This window comes from Thermobia domestica, chromosome 5, assembly GCF_964235325.1.
Source record: "Thermobia domestica chromosome 5, izTheDome1.hap1.1, whole genome shotgun sequence".
NCBI classification, from domain to species: Eukaryota; Metazoa; Arthropoda; class Insecta; order Zygentoma; family Lepismatidae; genus Thermobia; species Thermobia domestica.
The window spans coordinates 316342979-316363022 of NC_137458.1; the positions used below are offsets into that span (position 1 = coordinate 316342979).

General features: G+C 36.7%; 2 protein-coding genes across 2 annotated transcripts in view; both read left to right on the forward strand.

Annotated features, from left to right (window-relative positions):
• Rsph3 (Radial spoke head protein 3) overlaps positions 1–20044 on the forward strand; it is a 349537-nt gene that overhangs the window by 152318 nt on the left and 177175 nt on the right. The window lies entirely within an intron of this gene.
• LOC145684565 (uncharacterized) lies at positions 16712–17814 on the forward strand. The gene has a single exon (XM_081756957.1). The coding sequence runs from the start codon at positions 17242–17244 to the stop codon at positions 17812–17814; it is 573 nt and encodes a 190-aa protein (XP_081613083.1). The 5' UTR covers positions 16712–17241.

Consider the following 20044-nt stretch of genomic DNA (forward strand, 5'->3'; position numbering starts at 1 on the left):
AGAATTCCATCATTACTTCCTTTATTATTTGGCGTCAGTAACATCCGACACTATCTGACAACGCTGCACTATTCAAGCAGCGTTTAGCATAGCACCGAGAACACCTAGTGATCCACCTTAATTCTCAACCTAAACGAAAAGAGACAGGATGACGAATGTCTTTATTCCATTGTCCGGATATTTATCCTCTGCCGTTATGTAATCACGCAGTGCAAACAAGCAGTGTGGGATGCATACAGAGTAGGTGTTCTTAGAAATAACCAGAGAACAGCAACGTTAACTTGTTCCCCCACTTTTAAAATTTACTCAGAAAAGAATGTCTAAGTTTTGTATTAGTTTTGTACCGTTTTGTACCATCAATAAAAAGTTTTGTACCACGTGAATTAACCAGTAATGGACGATTCAAAGTGGGGGAACAAGTTAACGCCTGTTCCCCCACCATAACGAATTTTCCCGAAAATAGTGTCAAAGTTTTGTACAAGTTTTGTACCGTTTTGTACCACCAATAAGTTTTGTACTACATCCATTAGCCAGTAATGGACGATTCAAAGTGGGGAACAAGTTAACGCCTGTTCCCCCACCATAACGAATTTTCCCGAAAATAGTGTCAAAGTTTTGTACAAGTTTTGTACCGTTTTGTACCACCAATAAAAAGTTTTGTACCACATCCATTAGCCAGTAATGGACGATTTAATGTCTGGGCCCAGCGTTAACTTGTTCGTTCACCATAACGAATTTTCCTGAAAATAGTGTCAAAGTTTTGTACAAGTTTTGTACCGTTTTGTACCACCAATAAAAAGTTTTGTACCACATCCATTAGCCATTAATGGACGATTGAATGTCTGAAACCACTATTAGCTTCGGTTTCTACCATCAAAAGAATTGTCGGTTTGTAATGGATAATACAAAGCGGAGCATTTTTTAAAAATATACCGTAATGATTTTTTGCAAATAATATCAAAGCTTTTAGTAGTGTGTATCATTTTGTAACACCGATAATTATGTCGTACCACATCCGTTACACAGTTGTGGAAATTTAAATTTGAATCTCGATAGCTTTTGAATTTAAGTGAAGGAAATTTAATCGGAATGCCAAAATTTTGTACTTTTTACAATTCTGTATCATCACTTATATTTATGAACACTGCGATTTATTCTTATACTTGTATGTAGATTTTTGGGTATAATGATAAATAAAATTTGAACAAGTAGTTACAAATATACATATTTATTATCAGACACTCTAAACTTATATTTTTAGAATCAATCGCCTGTATTTATCTGTATTTCCTTTCTTTTCACCCATCTATTAGCAACTAGACACAAAATACACGTCCAGATCATTATAACAGAAGCGTCATGAACACAGCAAATTGTTGTTTTAACCTTTAAATAATTATTTAGCCATTAAGATACATTAAACGTAAGGCAGTAACAAATGTCAGATGTATATACCCTTCGTAGCAGTATTTACTAGAAGGATACTTCAAATTGTATTTTTAAAGTCAACTACTGCCAGTTCACTATATTATCTTTATTTTTCTACATATACAGTAGAGCATCGATTATCCGAAGTAATTGGGGGACATGGGTGTTCGGAAAACTGGTTTGTTCGGATAATCGAACTGTACATGTTTATTTGCCATGCGCGGAGGGGCACGCCTCAACTCTAAACTGGCGCAGCTGTTGCTGTGAACACCTTTCATACTGCCGCTACTTCTACAGCCAGTGCCAAACCGACAGAAGTGTGCTGATTGTTGAAACACAGCGACTGGCAGCTTGGCCGGTCAGCAGCGCCTTATGAAGGCCCCATTAGAAGCAATGTTCCACCAGCGGTGTCTCAGTGCGGCGACTACTGTGGGAAACTTGGTTTGGGAGTGAGGGGGATGATGGACGGTAGGGTGGGAGAGTAACAGGTGCGAGCGAGTGCACAGTTCGGTTAAGCGGTTGTTCGGTTGACCGACGTTCGGATAATCGACGCTCTACTGTATTGACACTTTCACATTATGTACACTTCCAAATCAGTAAACCTATTGAGTAGTATCAATGAACATAATGATAGTCCCGAGAACAGATAATTGTTATCCTATTTTTGGCAAAATTTTTTAAGCAATTAAATACATTAAACTGGAAACTGTAAGAAATTCCAGAGATATTATTTCTTAACAGGTTCTTTCAATTTTTAATTTTCGAGTCAATGACCGCCAATTTAGTATATTACTTTTTTTGCTGTACCAGGCCGAAAGTGTGGCCACACCAGGAAGTGTGGCCGAAAGTGGTTTAAAAGTCACGTCCTGCTTAGAACCGAAAGTCGGATCAAAAACAGACTCCACGATTAAATTCAGGTTCCTGAATATCGGATCTTTTGGAAGTAGAAGTGTTACCGAAAGTCATTTCCGCATTATAACAGTACCCGCTAAATTCTTGAAATCCAATAGGGCGCCAAAATTTTGTACTTAGCCACAAAATTCTATTTGTTTGTTTTTAAAAACTTAAGACTGGGGAAGATCCATTAACTTGTTATCCAATTCTAATCGTCCATTACTGCCTAATGGACGTGGTACAAACTTTATACTGTACAACGACTCACCAAAGGTAGTCGTCAACCCTGGTTCGGCTAATAATATGAGTAAATCTTTAGTGGCAGTAATCGTTTACACCTTAAAATATCTTCCGTAATTATGTTCACTAGTATTATCACCTTTTCTATTGAAATTACAAGTCCATGATAAGTATTAGATAATTTATTCATTGATTCTCTTTTAACGTATATTCACACAAAATGACTTGCAATCAAAACATGTTCATTAAGTATCTATAAACAACTACATAGCAACCAACTATACAATAATAATGTATGTTTCTTACATATATTAAAACATTCTTCTTTTGTTATTTTTAGTTAACACTATATCAGGTATAGTGCTTGTGTAGAAGCACTTTCTGCCCAAGATACAGGTAATTATCGACCGATACAAAGTATCTCGTTGTATAAAAATGTCGCCCGATAATGGGACTAGATATAAAAGTTACAAGGTAGCTTGACTTTTATATTTAAGAACTACTGGTCCGTTTATAATGATGGGATAAGAATAGTGCTATTCTTTACATTTTGATCGCACCTCATATATCATTTTGTGCAATTATTTTATATAGATACATTTATATTAAAACATTCATCATTCCATTGTCATTTACCTTTGACAAAAAAGTTTCAACGCAAATCAATATAATAAAAATAGCCTTTGTGTTTAGTCAATTATGAATCGACTTATAATTCTTCACATCAACAAGACAGAATTAAAAAAAATCACTTGGAAATTATCATTGGTTAATGAGAATTAAAGAAAATTAAATTAAGTAAAAATCAAAAATTAAATTTAACCTACGTTCGGACGAGTGAAAGGAAGAAAATAAATTTATTTTTACACAAACGGAAGACACTCTTTTTTTTTCTTTTAGTCTCCTTCATTCTTATTAATTTGAGCAAGAATGTCAGGTGCAACTAATCTTTTCACTAGACGCATCCATTTTTCTCTTGTATACTGGGTAGGTCTCCAAACTTTCAACTCATCTATATTACGAAGTCCAATTGACGTACCCGTTTTAGCGTTCAACAATTCAAAAACTTTAGGGTTTATTTCCTTGAAACATAAATAAGGACCTGAGAAAATGTCGCAAAATTTATAAATCTTCTTTAACAACGCATTACTTTGTGGATGTTGTTTAACAAAAACTAAGTCATTGATCTTGATCCGATATTTTCCTTCTTGTAAAGACTCTAATTGAGAATTACGCTTCAAAAATTTGTTGTGTCTTCGAATTTTTACCATATTCATTAAACTCGAAGAATCTACGATTGTCGAATCTTCTAACTTGACATTAAAATGTTGTTCCACAGGGAAAATCAAATCCGAACCGTTATGTACGTTAGCAGGAGACACGCCCAAAGTGTCTGATATCGAATGATTCAAAAGATACGTGATTTGATTGACATGCTTAATCCATTCGGCATGCTTATCTTTGCAAAAGTGTCGAAACAACATACCAAAATTACGATGCACATTTTCTACAACAGAGCTGCTAGGATGGTACGGAGTTACGAAATGAATTTTAATGTTAGCCTTGTTCATTGCTTTAATAAACACATCACTTTTGAACTGTGAACCATTATCACATAATATGTGTTCGATAGGGCCACAATGTGGAATGTATACGTTCAAGATTTTATTTATGATAGCAGTGGACGTTGCTCTACGCAGAGGATAAGCTACTACATAGCGCGAAAAGATATCCATAGTAGTAAGTAGATAAGTCTCTCCGGTAGCTGCTCGTGGTAACGGTCCATATAGATCGATAGATAAGAACGAACGTGGTCTCTCTGGCGTTATTGAGAGCATAGGTTTTTGTACAGCCTGGTAGTTATGTTTGATTCGCATACATTCAATACAGTCCTTGATATGATTTTTGATTTGAGCTCTCATTCCTCTCCAATAAAAAGATTTATTAATCAAGGCACATACTTTTACATAACCAAAATGACCGAAATCGTCATGATAAGCTTTTAATATGCGGGTTGTCAACGTAGGTGGAATGCAAATTTTGTTTCTAGACTTGAATTTAAAATCTTTAATAAGTAGAATTCCGTTGGATAATTTAAATCTGGAATTCCATTGTTTGGGACAATTACACTCCATACTGCATGAAGACAAATGTTTCATGATTTGGTTATATTCATGATGATTCAGTTGATGTTCTCTTAGATCTTCCATTGAAATGGTGGCTATTTCATCCTGTAAAACCTTAAATTCGTTGATGGACAAGATATGTTGTTCTTCTCCAGGAAACAGACGTGATAAGGTATCTACGGGTCCATTATCTACCCCTTTAATGTGTTGTACTTCAAAGTCATAAGATTGTAGCTCTAACGACCAATGAAGTAGTCTGTTATTATATCCCTGTATGCTGTTGAGGTATCGTAATGAATTATGGTCGGTAAGTACTATGAAATGGCATCCACTGAGATATGGAGCAAATTTTTGTATCGCAAAACGTACGGCCAAAAGTTCGATTTCTGTCGTTGTGTATCCTTTCTCAGCTTTCTTTAAAGTACGGCTAGCGCAATGGATAACGGGCGGTTCCTTGATGGTTGGATTTGGTTGCCAGAGTACTGCAGAAATTCCAAGTTGAGAACCGTCACACTGGACATAGAAAGGAACGTCATATCGAGGGTGATTCAAATGGATGTTTCGCTTTACGCTCTCCTTCAACTTATTAAAACTATGTTCTTGAATCGGACCCCATTGCCATGGTACTCCTTTCTTTATAATCATAAATAAAGGTTGGGCTATCTCAGCAAATCGCGGGATGGCTTTGCGAAACCAGTTGAAGAGCCCTAATACTTGCCGTGTCTGTTTCACATTTAATGGCGCAGGCAGATCCTCTATGGCTTGTACTTTAGATTGATTGAACTGTAAACCAGATGCATCAATTTGGTAGTCAAGGAATTCTATAGAATTTTGTAGAAATTTGGATTTCTGTAGGTTGATAGTAAGACCCGAACTTTCCAATCTATCTAAAACTATATCTAGGTACTTCAAGTATTCATGCGGATTTTTTCCCATTATCAAGATGTCATCAGCGTAAGTTATCACGTTGCTGCGTAAGTCTTGACCTAAGACTTTATTTAAGCAGGAAGCTAACGCCGCACTACCATTGATAAGCCCAAAGACTACACGGTTGTACTCATATAAGTGACCTTCAAAACTAAATGCCGTGTACGGTTTCGAATCCTCATGCAATTCGACCTGATTATAAGCCAGTACTAGATCTAAATTTCCGAATACTGCATTCCCTTGTAAAGAGGCTAATATTTCTTCCACTGGGGGGATACCTCACTTGTTCTAAATCAATATGACAATTCGTGCGTCTCAAATCCAAAACCACACGTAGAGAACCATTTTTCTTAGGAACTACATGTAATGGATTAAGGTGAATGCTTCGTGAAGGCCTAATGATCCCATTTCTTAACATGTCTGTAATTTGCTGACGTACATTTTCCCTGTATCGGTAGGGAATTATATAGGGCTTAGTCACAATAGGTTTGTCTGTTTTAACCTTAAAAGAATAAACAAAATCCTTACAACACCCAGGACGTTCTGAAAAGACATTTTTATGTTTATACAAAATATCCTTAAAGTGAGTTTTTACTGTATCATCTATAAAATCAAGACTACTTTCAAGTGACTTAACACACTCAGAAAACAATACATCATCTTTTGAATTCATCAAATTTTGTGTGACTTGCGTTAGTTGATCATTTAATTTATCACTTTCTGAACTTACAGAAACATTATTCAATACATTAGGAACATTATTATATTGACAAGCAATATCATCAGATTTAGGAATAAGTTTCTGAACGATTTCCTGAGGTATGCCGGGTATAGTTAATGTTTGCTTTCTGAAATCGAGCATGACACGCAATTGAGACAATATATCTAAACCAATAATTAGTTTTTCATTCAGTTCCTTTATCACTAGAATAGGAATTGACATTTCAAAATCTTGAATAGCTATTGTCACACGAGTAATTCCGGCTACTCTCTTTTTATGTTTACCAGTAAAATCGACTATAATGAGATTCTCAGCCTTTTGTAATTTAGAATTCGAATAATCACTAGTAATTGCTTTCCATGACGAATATGATAATAACGAGGCGTTTGCGCCTGTATCCAATAAAGCTTCTGTGCTTAACCCATTTATTTTGACAGGTATTTTAGCTGTACTGTATGATTTTAAAAATACAAAGTTTTCTTCAACACCAAAACCATCATTGACATTATCATCTTTGAACCAACAACGATTTACTACAGGCATAAATTGATACTGACATCTATTGACTGCTATTTCCGAATCATTATTTACAGATACGTTATGTAAAAGGTCGTTCTCATCATTAACATGAACACGTAAATTTAAAGATAAATGTTCATAAGAATCAATAGCTGATATGGGTTTGACATTATCGCATAAATTTGAAAATAAATGTTCATGAGAATCTATAGCTGATATGGGTTTAACCCCTACCACATCAGCTGCAGTTAGTTTAAATTCATACTCGTATATGGTTCCAATAAAGTACATTGTACCGCACAATCATGATTATGTCCTGCATTGTTATTCTGTACAGGAATTGTGTCAATATCTTGATTTTGATACGAAGTGCCATCTCTTGAATTACGATTACGTCTATCTATGTAGTTTACTGTATTTCTGGAATTTCGCCATGTATTTCGTCTATTTTTGAATCTACTTTGATTATATGGTCTGACATAAGGATTGTCACGATTAATTAGGTTAGGTGGATTCCCAACATATCTTTGCCTATTTTGATCGTTCTGATTGTTTAAATTTGCTCGATTTAGGTTATGTTCCGTATTGTTCACATTACGGATATTTAGATTACGAACAGGTACAAGGTGATCTGAATTGTTTTTAATTTTACCTACTCCCGCTTGATGATTCAGTGCCTGGTATTGAGTTTCATAACATTGGACAAGCATTAATAAGTGATTAAAACTCATGCACTGCGTAGAAAACAGGATCTGTTGTAATTTAAACGGTAGTAGATTTCGAATAGATGCAATCACTCTAGATTCCGATTGCAACGGATTTACGACTTTTAATTCGTTATACGTATTTACAACAAAATCAACAACAGATTTGTGCAAACGAGGATTAAAAGGTTGGTTTCTAATTGTGGCATCTCTGTTTGCAAGTAAAAAGTCGTTTTCGTAATTTGCAATCAGCGCGGCTTTGAATTCCTCATATGAATTGACATGATCTCGTACTGCTTTAAACCATAAAGAACATGGTGGGAGTAATAAATGAGGGATTAGTTTCATATATTGCGATTTATCTATACACATTATACTGCATTCATCCTGAAATTTTTCTAGGAAAGAAGTAGCATTTTCATTACATTTACCACTAAACTTACTCATAGCACGTATTTCGCTCATCTTTACACTTAACTTTACATTTCTTCCACCATTTCGTGTTCGCGTTGAGTGACAATTTCTACCTACTGCGTTATGCGTAGTTCCATCATCTCTTTTCCGCTCATCTGTATTAGTTGGATGAATTCTTTCCAAAATAATGTCCTCATCGGATGGATTACTTGAAGAAGAGATAACGTAAGACCCACGTTGATCTGCTGTGGGTGAATGCGAGGGCATCTCTTGTGAACAAGGGAACTCCAAACGATCATTAACCATGTTGTTGTGGTATGCGTTGTCCTTAATCTGTAACGTCCTAATTTCCTCTTGTAAGGTAGATATCAATTGAGTATTGGCACGTATTTGGTTAGAATTATCTGTGACCTGAATCTTTTGCTGATGAACAGAAGATTCTATTACTTCCAAATCCTTTTTTACACAATTGACTTCTTGGATTACATGGTTGTAATTATCCTGGCAATCTTCAGATAATCTTTTTAGCTTTTCATCAAACTGTAATGTGATGTCTCTCACAGCCTGGATAACAGATTGTTTCGTCTCTTCTGATTTTTGATCTATTTGCTCTAATCTTGTACTCAATTCTTCTGACTTTTGATCTATGTGCTCTAATCTTTTACTCAATTCTTCTGACTTTTGCTGGACCGTTTGTTTTAATTCGTTAGACATCAGAGTTAAATTTTGTTCCAGTCGTTGTTCTTGTCGCTGTAATGCTAGTAAAATTTTGTCTTCTAATGTCAACATTTCGGGTGTAATGGGAGCCATATTTTGCTCGTTGTTACCACTGTCAACAGTTTCATTTTCTACTATCTCACCGATCATAATTTTTCTTGTGATTACTCTGCCACTTCTGAGAATAGTTGAGTTCGTATTCATGAACCTTCTTACAGATGTAAATTCACCCTTACTTTAGACTTCGGGATATGAATTTACAAGAATCCCGGGCGGAAACACCAAAAATTTTACAACGACTCACCAAAGGTAGTCGTCAACCCTGGTTCGGCTAATAATATGAGTAAATCTTTAGTGGCAGTAATCGTTTACACCTTAAAATATCTTCCGTAATTATGTTCACTAGTATTATCACCTTTTCTATTGAAATTACAAGTCCATGATAAGTATTAGATAATTTATTCATTGATTCTCTTTTAACGTATATTCACACAAAATGACTTGCAATCAAAACATGTTCATTAAGTATCTATAAACAACTACATAGCAACCAACTATACAATAATAATGTATGTTTCTTACATATATTAAAACATTCTTCTTTTGTTATTTTTAGTTAACACTATATCAGGTATAGTGCTTGTGTAGAAGCACTTTCTGCCCAAGATACAGGTAATTATCGACCGATACAAAGTATCTCGTTGTAACTGGTGATAAAAAGAGGTACAAAACTAGAAAAAACATTTTAAAAAATTGGTTAATATGGGGAAACTGTTAACGGTGGGTTCGGAAATTAAATCGTCCATTACTGGCTAATGGACGTGGCACAAACTTTATACTGGTGGTAAAAAGAGGTACAAAACTAGAAAAAACATTAAATTGGAAAAATTGGTTAATATGGGGAAACTGTTAACGGTGGGTTCGGAAATTAAACCGTCCATTATTGGCTAATGGACGTGGCACAAAACAAGTAGCAAACTTTGACACTATTTTCGGGAGTAATCGTTGAGGTTGGTGAACGGGCGTTAACTTGTTCCCCCAATTTGAATCATCCATTACTCGATAATCGACTTGGTACAAAACTTTCTATTGATGGTACAAAATGATAAAAAAAAGCTAGTACAAAATTTTGACACTATTTATAGGAAAATTCGTTGATATTCAAGAAAAGGCGTTCACTTGTTACCTTTTCAAATAATCCATTACTCCTTAATGGACGCGGTACAAAACTTTTAATTTGTGGTACAAAACAACTACGAGACTTTAACACTATTTTCGGGAAAAATTCGTAAGGTAAGGATTAATTGATAAGCATATGAATTCGTCCATTACTTGCTAACGGCCGTCGTATGAGACATTGTATTGGTGAAAAAAAAATTGTACAAACTAGTAAAAACCTTTGACACTATTTTCGGGTAAATTCGTTATGGTAAGGGAACAAGTTAACGCAGGGCCCAGACATTAAATCGTCCATTATTGGCTAATGGATGTGGTACAAAACTTTTTATTGGTGGTACAAACTGGTAGGCCCTACAAAACTAGTACAAAACTGACACTATTTTCGAGAAAATTCGTTATGGTGGGGGAACAGGCGTTAACTTGTTCCCCCACTTTGAAACAGTTCTATTGTTAAAGGTTCAGATATCCATTTCAACAATCAAGCCATTTCAACAATGAAGAAAACTAAATTAAAAAATTGGTACGGATTGTTACCTTTAATAGGTTATGAAGTTCCTTTTCTAAAAATTTGAAGTCTCTAGGTTGAAATTTGTAAGAGAAATTGTAAATTTTCGTGAAAGGTAAAAAATATATGCGAAAGATACGAAGACTGTAGTGTCATTTATTGGCAAAACTTATCCCTTTAAACCAACCTTAAATATTACTAACAACAATACGAAACATAAAATTGGACCATGGGCACCCGTACGATGTGGACCACCACAAAACTTGCTTGACCGGGAATCGAAGCAAGGACCCGAGGCACCAGAAGTAAGATGGGCAGGTTATAAAAAAAATGTTAAAGGAAATATCTTCATAACAAAAATCAAGTTTCAGGGGAGAGAATTGGCTCAGTTGTAGAGCGGTTACCTCAGGTTCATTGGATTTCTGGTTCGATCATCAGCGAAGTACATTTGTGGTGGATAGCATCGTGTCCGTCGGTTTTGTCGTGGTACTCCCGTTTCCTCCCACACTCTCATTCCACCAATTCACTTGCGTCAAACATTCGTCTCTCTTAGCCTAAATGGCATAATCGTGGGACGTTAAACTGAAAGATTTCATTTCATTCAAAAGTCAAGTCTCTATTCAGCCTCATTATGTCATTCAGATAAACTCTTCCTGTTATGTATTGTTTAAAAAGTAAAGAACAAATCATTCCACTTTTTCATTTTTCATTTTGCGGCCCAGTTAAAACAAACTCGCGTAACGCCATTTGGCCACTATTGGAGTATTTGATTAATTGTCTGAAATTTAATTTCCATTTTCAACACCAAAGCTATATGATACTATATCGGTTTTCTCGGGATACTCCCGTTTAATTTCCATTTTCAACACCAAAGCTATATGAGACTGTATCTTCCGTTTAAAGTGGAATCCGTTTAATTTCCATTTTCTCGGGATACTCCCGTTTAATTTCCATTTTCAACACCAAAGCTATATGAGACTATATCGGTTTTCTCGGGATACTCCCGTTTAATTTCCATTTTCAACACCAAAGCTATATGAGACTGCATCTTCCGTTTAAAGTGGAATCCGTTTAATTTCCATTTTCTCGGGATACTCCCGTTTAATTTCCATTTTCAACACCAAAGCTATATGAGACTATATCGGTTTTCTCGGGATACTCCCGTTTAATTTCCATTTTCAACACCAAAGCTATATGAGACTGCATCTTCCGTTTAAAGTCGAATCCGAATTATTTCCGCATGCAACGCATATACCTCCACGGGTATCGAACTTGGACCTTATGCATACAAAACCCCTGTATTAGCTTATTTGCCAAAGATGATAGTCTGTAGCGGTGCTTTAAACGCATTTGTATTTAATAAGTATGCGATATGCGTACAGTTGATTACAAAAAGTATTTAATCCATCATTAATTGGATAGTAAAAGGACAATAAAACACTCATGTAAATATATAAATAAATATTGCTCAACCAGCTTTTGTGAATTTATTTGTTATGTATTTAATAAAAATTCTAGATACAAAAATGACTATGAAATGAAATATTTCAGTTTTACGTCCCATGATTATGCTCTTTATGCTAAGGGAGTCGATGAAAAAGTAAGTGAATGATTATGGAAGAATTGGTGGAATGAGAAAGTAGGAGGAAACGGGAATACCCCTGAACACGATGCTGTAAACCACGAACTTACTTGGCCGGAGATTGAACCAAGGACTCCACGTCCCATAGATAAGCGTTCTACCACTCAGCCACCGTGACTCCAAATTCTAGATACAGTTGCTGAAACAACCCTGTACTGGAAAGGGGCTGGGAGTCCCTGGTTTTGATCCCAGCTCGCACCAAGTGGACTTCGGGTTGACAAACATGGTGGGCGTGGGTTTTCTCGGGACCCTCCTGTTGATGGGCGGCGATTAGGGGGGCAAAGGGGGGGGTAGTTGCCCCCACTTTTTTGTAACCAATTAATGTACATAGTTTCATTTGGAAATGTAAGCTTTTTGTATGTATTACTGGTTCAAAAAAAAATGGTGCCATATAACATTCACCGTTGCGTGAGTACGTGATGGTTATCCTCCCGTAGAGTTAAGAAAGCTGCAGAAATTGCGTTTTAATTGCCACGGAAAATAACCCCAAGATTAACCTATTGGAACACAAGAATTCCAGCATACTTTCACTTCTTACAAGGATTCAATATATTACTCAGCCGCTTTGAATTTTAAGATGTTCGTGAGCAAGGAATGAAATCTCTTCTTACACCTTTGTTGTTTAAGAGTACAAAGGGCTAGTATCTACTTGCGTTGCTCTTGTCAATTTACTTAATAAAATATGAAATACGATATACGGTATTTTAACCAAAAATATAGTATCCTATTAGTTATAAAACCTTCCGTCAAGTCTTGCCCCCCCACTTTTAACGTCCAATCGCCGCCACTGCTCCTGTTCCCTCTAACTTTCTTCATTTCTCATCATCACCGTCTCCTTTAGCCTAACCGGCATAACGTTCGAAAGTAAAAGTGAAAGGTTTCATGTTTTTACTGGAAGATCAAACATTAGTGGTAAAGCGATCATCTCTGCTACGAGAGGTCCCTAGTTTGATCCTAGGTCACACGAGTTTTTAATAGATAATATCGTGTCTTGTCCTTGGGTTTTCTCGGGGTGTTACAATTTCCTCCTGCACCCTCACTTCCCCAGTCATTTCAGAATTATTCACTCATTAGACAAACCAATCTTCTTTATCCTAAAATGCATAATTTGTTACACAATACTCGAAATTTCATGTATTTTTTTCAATTCTATAAAGGAACCAATTATAACAAAAGATCAGAAAGTATTTTTCCTTTAAGTTGTATTAAGCCAGAATCCATATACTTAAAAACCAATAATATCATCATTTACCTAATAAGACTAAATAATCGGCATAAAATCTATTCAGAATGATAGTACTGGGTCTCGAATCTGCGACCTTTGCACTGTGAGGAGAGAACTTCAGCAGCTTTTCTACTCCCGGTGTTGGTCTAGTGTTGTCAATCAAGTTGCAGATTTCCCGAACGAAGGAGGGAAGCAGAAAAGCGACAAATACTGGGAGTTTACGCTGACCAGTATTATATAGTAGAACATGCGCAATCTGACCAGCAGAACACTTAAAAGTGGGCTGAAAGCAGTGACGACGCCAGCTTTAAGTTCTTAGGGGGGCAAAGGAGGGGCAGATATATTTTCAGGGGGGCGGCTATTTGCCATACCAAAAATGACATATTTATTATGTTTGACTTATTTTACATTACATTGTATAATTTCGTTGCTGTTTTCATATTAGATCTATATGATTATAAATTAAACTTATTTAAAGTAAAATTTGTAACTAACAAATAAGTAACGTCTGCACATGAAATATTTTTCAATGAAACTTTTGAAGCCTAAATATACACTGAATTACTTTCGCGTATGCTACAAGTAACACATTCGTCTAGTACTATATCTTCTCTCTCTCTCTCTGTCTGTCTCTGTCTCTCTCTCTCTCTCTCTCTCTCTCTCTCTCTCTCTCTCTCTCTCTATATATATATATATATATATATATATATATATATATATATAGAGAGAGAGAGAGAGAGAGAGAATTTACGAGGAGCTGCTGAAAATGTCGTAGTCCAATCCAGAAGGAGTGTAGGTACTAGGTAGAAAAATGAAACCGTAGTTTAGAAAAACATCTCTCTGTATGTACAAATACAAATTTTTCATATTAATAATGAAATTCTTATTGTTTATCAGGCCTCTGAAGTGATTATGTGTGCCCAAACAGATAATTTCACGAACATCCAGATCCTAACTGTTATAACATTTTTGTTCCACCAAGGAAAGTCACCGAAGTAAATTAATTAGGAAATCAGTGAAACACCACGGGATCTTCCTCCGTTATGTACAGTGGTGAAGGAAGTAGCTTAGTATAAACATGGCGATTTCTCAACAAATTATGCTTTACATCCAGGATGATTGAAAGCAATGACTCTTCCCGAAATCATGGATGCAATTTGTGACATTATTCTTGAAAATTGCAGCATTTCAGCCAGTAGTGGATATAGCCCGAGGCCGAAGGGCCTAGGCCATCCTAGTTTTTGAGTGACAAAAATAGTTTAAGCTATTATGTATATAGTTTTTAAAGTGTATAGTAAACTCACGATATACTTATTATAGTCTGAGGTCTGACTGCACCCCGCTTTCTCAGTTTTTACCTTCTCAGCAAAACTTGTGTCAGAGATTCTGAGCATTTCTTTGGAACTCTTCGGTAGCATAATTCAGAATGACTTGGGTATGCTCAAGCTCTCGACATAATGGGTTCCCAAAAAATCTGTCAGGAGAATAAAATAATGACGGCATTAAGAGAAATCTTCTTCCAATTTGACCGTAATGCTGATCAATTTCGCTCACGAATAGTAACCGTAGATGAAATATGGCTGTACCACTATGATCCTGAGTCAAAGCGTCGAAATAACAGTCAATGGAGTAGTAGCACTCATTTCTCCATTGCCCCAAGAAGTTCAAAACACAGAAGAAGGTTGAGAAACTTTTTGCAACATTGTTCTGGGATAAGTATGGAGTGGTACTCATAGACTATCTCCGCAACGGTCAGATATTTAATCCAGAATCTCTACATTACTTACAAAACTGAAAGAAAAATTCAAAGCTCAACGCCGCGGAAAATGAAAAGAAAGGAATTTTGTTCCTTCAGGAGAATACACTTGTCCATAGAGCCCCTGTGGACACAACTGATATTGCATAATCTAGGATTTCAATATCTAGATCATCATTCTTATTCCGCAGATTTAACTCCATGTAACTATTACGTGTACTTATTTCCCAAACTTAAATAACACTTGAAAGGACGCCATTTTGGATCTGATAGGGGTAGTACTACGAACAGTGGTGCAAGGAAATCTTCAGATTTTTTAACTTTTCTGCAATAACTGGAGCAGTGTACAAGGTAGTATATTGACTCTCGGTGGAAGTTTAGAAGAAGTAAAACTTCACCATTCCACGTGCACCCCTTCTGGGGTGGGCTACGAATTTTTCAGCGTTCCTAGTCAATACGGTAGACGTCACGTCAGTACTTTGAAACAAAATAAGTAAGAGAGCACTAGTATAAACCAATTACTAACTAAAGATCAGCACTGTGACAATACGTTTTATTGGGAATCAATTTAATTCCATAAATTTATTATTATCATTTGCAGGAAGGGAAAACACAACTCTTTTTATCCCCTTCAAAAAATTAAGCCCTGGTAGTTGCAAACTAAGCTGTTATATAAGCACATCCTCTGAATATTGAAAGCTGAGAATAATGTTTTAGAAAAAAGAAGTATAGAACCTTTAAATAAAACAAAATATGAAACTGAAAACTTCAAACCTGGATAAATACAAACACGTTACGTAACTGGTTTTACCTTTCTTTTGTTTCCAATCGAAGTTGATCCAATAAGAAGAAAACAAGTCGACCAAATCTACTATTGTTCGCTAGGCACAATAATTAAAAATCATAAGAAAGAAGTATAACTAAAATTTACCTCAAAAGGCGCTAAATTAGAAAACATACCTAGACGCTCAAAGAAGAAAGCTTGAGGACTAATCTACCACATAGTAAATGCATAGAAAGTAGACTACAATTTGACAATGAGATTGGTTATGATCAGTGGCGTATTTAGGGGGGTGGCTTCCAGGCTTAAGCCCCCCCGAAATCTTACTTAGTATAGTAAAGTAAATGAAATAACTTGCAAATTTTCACATTTCCAGGCAAAGCCCCCCCCCCCCCGAAAGTGAGCAAAGCCCCTCCCGAAACAAAATCGTAAATACGCCACTGGTTATGATACTGATATAAAATACTACATGTAGAATGTTTAAAGATTGTAGAAGTCTGGGGGGGGCAGTCTAGGTGGCAGTCAGGGGGGCAGAAGTAGCTACTAGGGGGGCGCTCGCCCCCCTTGCCCCCCCTCTGGCGTCGTCACTGGCTGAAAGTGGCATAATGTAGTATTTATTACTATGTAATTAATGGTTAAGAACATACTTGTAAAATTACTACATTAATGACCCCAATACTTGAGAGAAATTTTCTTCCCAAGCATTCTCCCTACTCTTTCCTTTCTTCAGAATCAATCGATCGTATTTAAGCAAGCACTCTTGAGAGAGCCGTGAGTGTAAGTCATACAAAATTCTCCTTTAGGAACTTCCATCATGAGCCTTGTAGGCGGAATATATTGTGTCCCGCGCGTGCGCTTGGCAAATGGTCAGTGTGGCGCGCACCATGGTCTCCTTATAATATGTTCATAAACGTTGCGTTGTGAGCCGGTCGACAGAAAAAGAGGGAAGGATCAAGCATTCCATTCGAGACGTGCGTGAGTTCACCAGCCACGAAAGGGGGTTATAGACTACAATTTTATGAAACCAATATTTTTGCACTAGACTCGATGGTCATTGAACAAACTGAATGTGAACAAGTGGGATGAAGTGCAGATTTTACTTAATTGTATGAAGTGGTGCAAGAAATGTAAAATATTTTATGGATAGTTAGCTGTGATAAGTTTAGTGCCTGTGCTGGTGTTATTAAATGTGTATGTGTGTGTGTGTGTGTTGGACAGCAATTTTCATGTGTCTTCCCTCATGTCTATCACACCCCTTAAGACTATTATGCACTGTTAATAAAACATTCAACAATTAAAGTAGAGGTGCATTGTTGAACGTAATTTCGAGTGTGGTGTTAATAACTGACTGTTAGTGGTAAAAAGTAGTGACTCATTAACAAGAGTGCAGTGGCTCCTTTAAGGTGGGTCTTGGTGGTGACGCCGGGGGTGGCACACCCTCGCATCCGCGCCACCCCTCTGCCATGTTCGTTACAGAGCCCCTGGCTCCTGGCGCTAGCCTGGGCATGTCAGCCCTCGCCGCCACTGATTTGACCTATTCAGAGCCAGAGCTTACTTTTACGACAACCACAATTCGAGCAACAAGGGCCAGAAACAGGGCCAATGGAGGGTCCCACCAAGACCTACTAAGACCACCCCCAGCACAAGGAGCACCCGCATTCAACAGAGACTTCTCAACTTGTTCCGATACCAAAATCCATAGACTAAAGCAACAAGGAAGACCAAGAATTGTGAAGGTGTCTTCACGAGGTTCTGATCCTGCGCCCGGTCCGTTCCCAGCACCTCCCAACACGGGGTCAAGCATCGTTAACCACAAAAAACCTTTTATTACGACTGTTCGGAAGGGCGAATTTCTCGACCCTCCGCCGGAAATTGCTTCCTTGCTTGGGTTCATCCCTCGCGATGAGTCCAAAGTAGTTGTGTACACATATTCCAGCCGTCCTCGAGTTGTGAACCAAAGACATCGAGCACGATGTGAGGCTTCCAAAGGCAACTCCAAGCTAGGAAAGGACAAAAACGGTAGCGATACAACGTAAGTATATAGTTTGTTCATAAAATTCAGTCTATATACATTACGTTATGCTGTTACCTGTAACCTTTTAAGCAGAAGTTTCTCTCAATCTTTACGCCAATATAATTTAACAACATTTTTTTTTCTATTTTAACATCTAACTGAGCGGGCTTAGGTGAACAGAAATCATCTTGTTGTGCAGTTGGATCAAATGGTAGGCCTATTGGAATTTCATGGCCGAGTAGTCTGAGATTTTCTTCAATCAACTCTGGTCAATACCTTTTTATATTGGTTCTTTCCACTATAAAAATGAAATGACGTTTCTAGTTTAACATCCCACGCATTTGCCCTGTGTGCTAAAGGAAATGGATGATTAATAACCGTGAATAATTGTAAAAGAATTGTTGGAGTCAAAAAGTGTGAGAACCTTGAGAAATCCCACGGATACAATGTTGTGCAGAAATTCACTTGGTCTGAGACGATAATGAAATGAAATATTTAGTTTAACGTCCCACGATTATGCACCCAGCCTAAGTGATATGGTAATGATGAGAAATGAATGAAATGGTGGAATGGAGAAAGTGGGAGGGAACGGGAAACTCCGAAAATCCCACGCACACGGTGTTTGTCTACCACAAAACTCTCTTGGTGTGAGTTGGGATTGAACCAGGGACTCCACTCACCAGAGATAAACGCTGCCCCTGGTCTGAGATCGAATCAGGGACTCCTTGCACAAGAGGTGAGCGCTTCACCACTGAACCACTATGGTTCCCTTTCCCAACATAAAGTGTGGATTTGTATCTGCATTTGTAATTGTATTAATATATAATTTTGTAAATTAAATAATACAGTGATATCGAAACGCCAATCCTTGGATCGAGGTAGCTCTGAACAATTGTTTTACTAGTCAAGCTGGTCTTGTCGACAATCTATAAGCAGAACATATTCTTCAAGTAAGTGGGTAACGTGCTTGCTTCCTATGTGCATTACCCACGTATGTCACAATATCTTGAAGTTCTGTAAATAGTACCAAAACACACTGTAAAAATTAGTTTAGGTATTATTATTTTTATAATACTCCATATCATTATCCTAGACTTACTAAACTCTGGGTAGAACAAAAACACCTAAACGTATTACAAAAATTAGCTTAGAGCTCTGTTATTTTTCCAGTAGAGGTAGTTGGGGTAACTGAGGACACATTTTGCGACGTTCAACTTTCAACTATTGTACCAGTAATAGTTTTCGGATTATCAAGCTGAAAGTATGGTCATATTAACTTTGGTTTGTACACTTGATAAGCATAGGGTCTATTTTGAAGCAATGTAAATACTTGTTCCACAATAAAATGTTTATTTAAACTCAGTTACTGTCCCCACTTACCCCAAAAAGCGGGGTAAGTTGGGACAACCCTGTTCCCTCCCATATGTTAATATGGGAAATAAAGAAGGGAAAGTGGGGACAGAGTACCTGTTGTCTACTGCTGATAGGTCCAAGTTTCATATTTCTGCTGCAGTTCTAGCCAGAGATACAACATTTTGAAAATGGTACTGTGTCAAATGTAGAAAAAAAAAAAAAAAGAAGTAGTATCAATATTTCAAAAATGTTTTATTTTGTTCCGAAACCTCTGATATTAGAAATATTTGCTGGACATCATTTACTTATCCCAGAAACATTTAAATAATGAAAAATATGTAATTACAGTTTGCCCTGAGGCTTGATATTTGTTATGGGAAAAGTGGAGACAAACAAAATAAGCTTTTGTTTAGTACATAAATAAAAGAGCTCCTGATGAGGTACGTCTCAGGACTAAAGACCAACCAAATACTGAATACTAACAAATCTACTGAATACTGACTAACAGTTCTAAAAAAAAAAGGCTAAAAAAGAATAAATATAGCCTATGTAGCCTATGTAGATTCATAGGTCGTTGCCTGAAAAGGGATGACTATTACTGGGGATTGTAAGGCATCTAATACAAATCTACTTATAGTTTATAGGATACTAATAGAGTCTACACAAAACACTGACTGCATGAACTAGAATTGTAGCCTACAGTTTTGCCTTAAAGAAACGATAGTGTTTACCAATATCAGGTACAATAGAAAACCTAATTGCGAAAGGCACCACACTGTTAAACTTAACAGGACCAAAGAAAATAGCCCCTTTTGTGTACAATATGTACATCTTCTCGAAGTGGAAACGAGATTGCATGCCAATTCGTTCAAGGAACTTCATTTCATACGCATTTTTGC

What these genes read in the sequence shown, in the direction of transcription:
- LOC145684565 (XM_081756957.1), top strand. Translation starts at nt 17,242, where the DNA reads ATGTTCGTTACAGAGCCCCTGGCTCCTGGCGCTAGCCTGGGCATGTCA.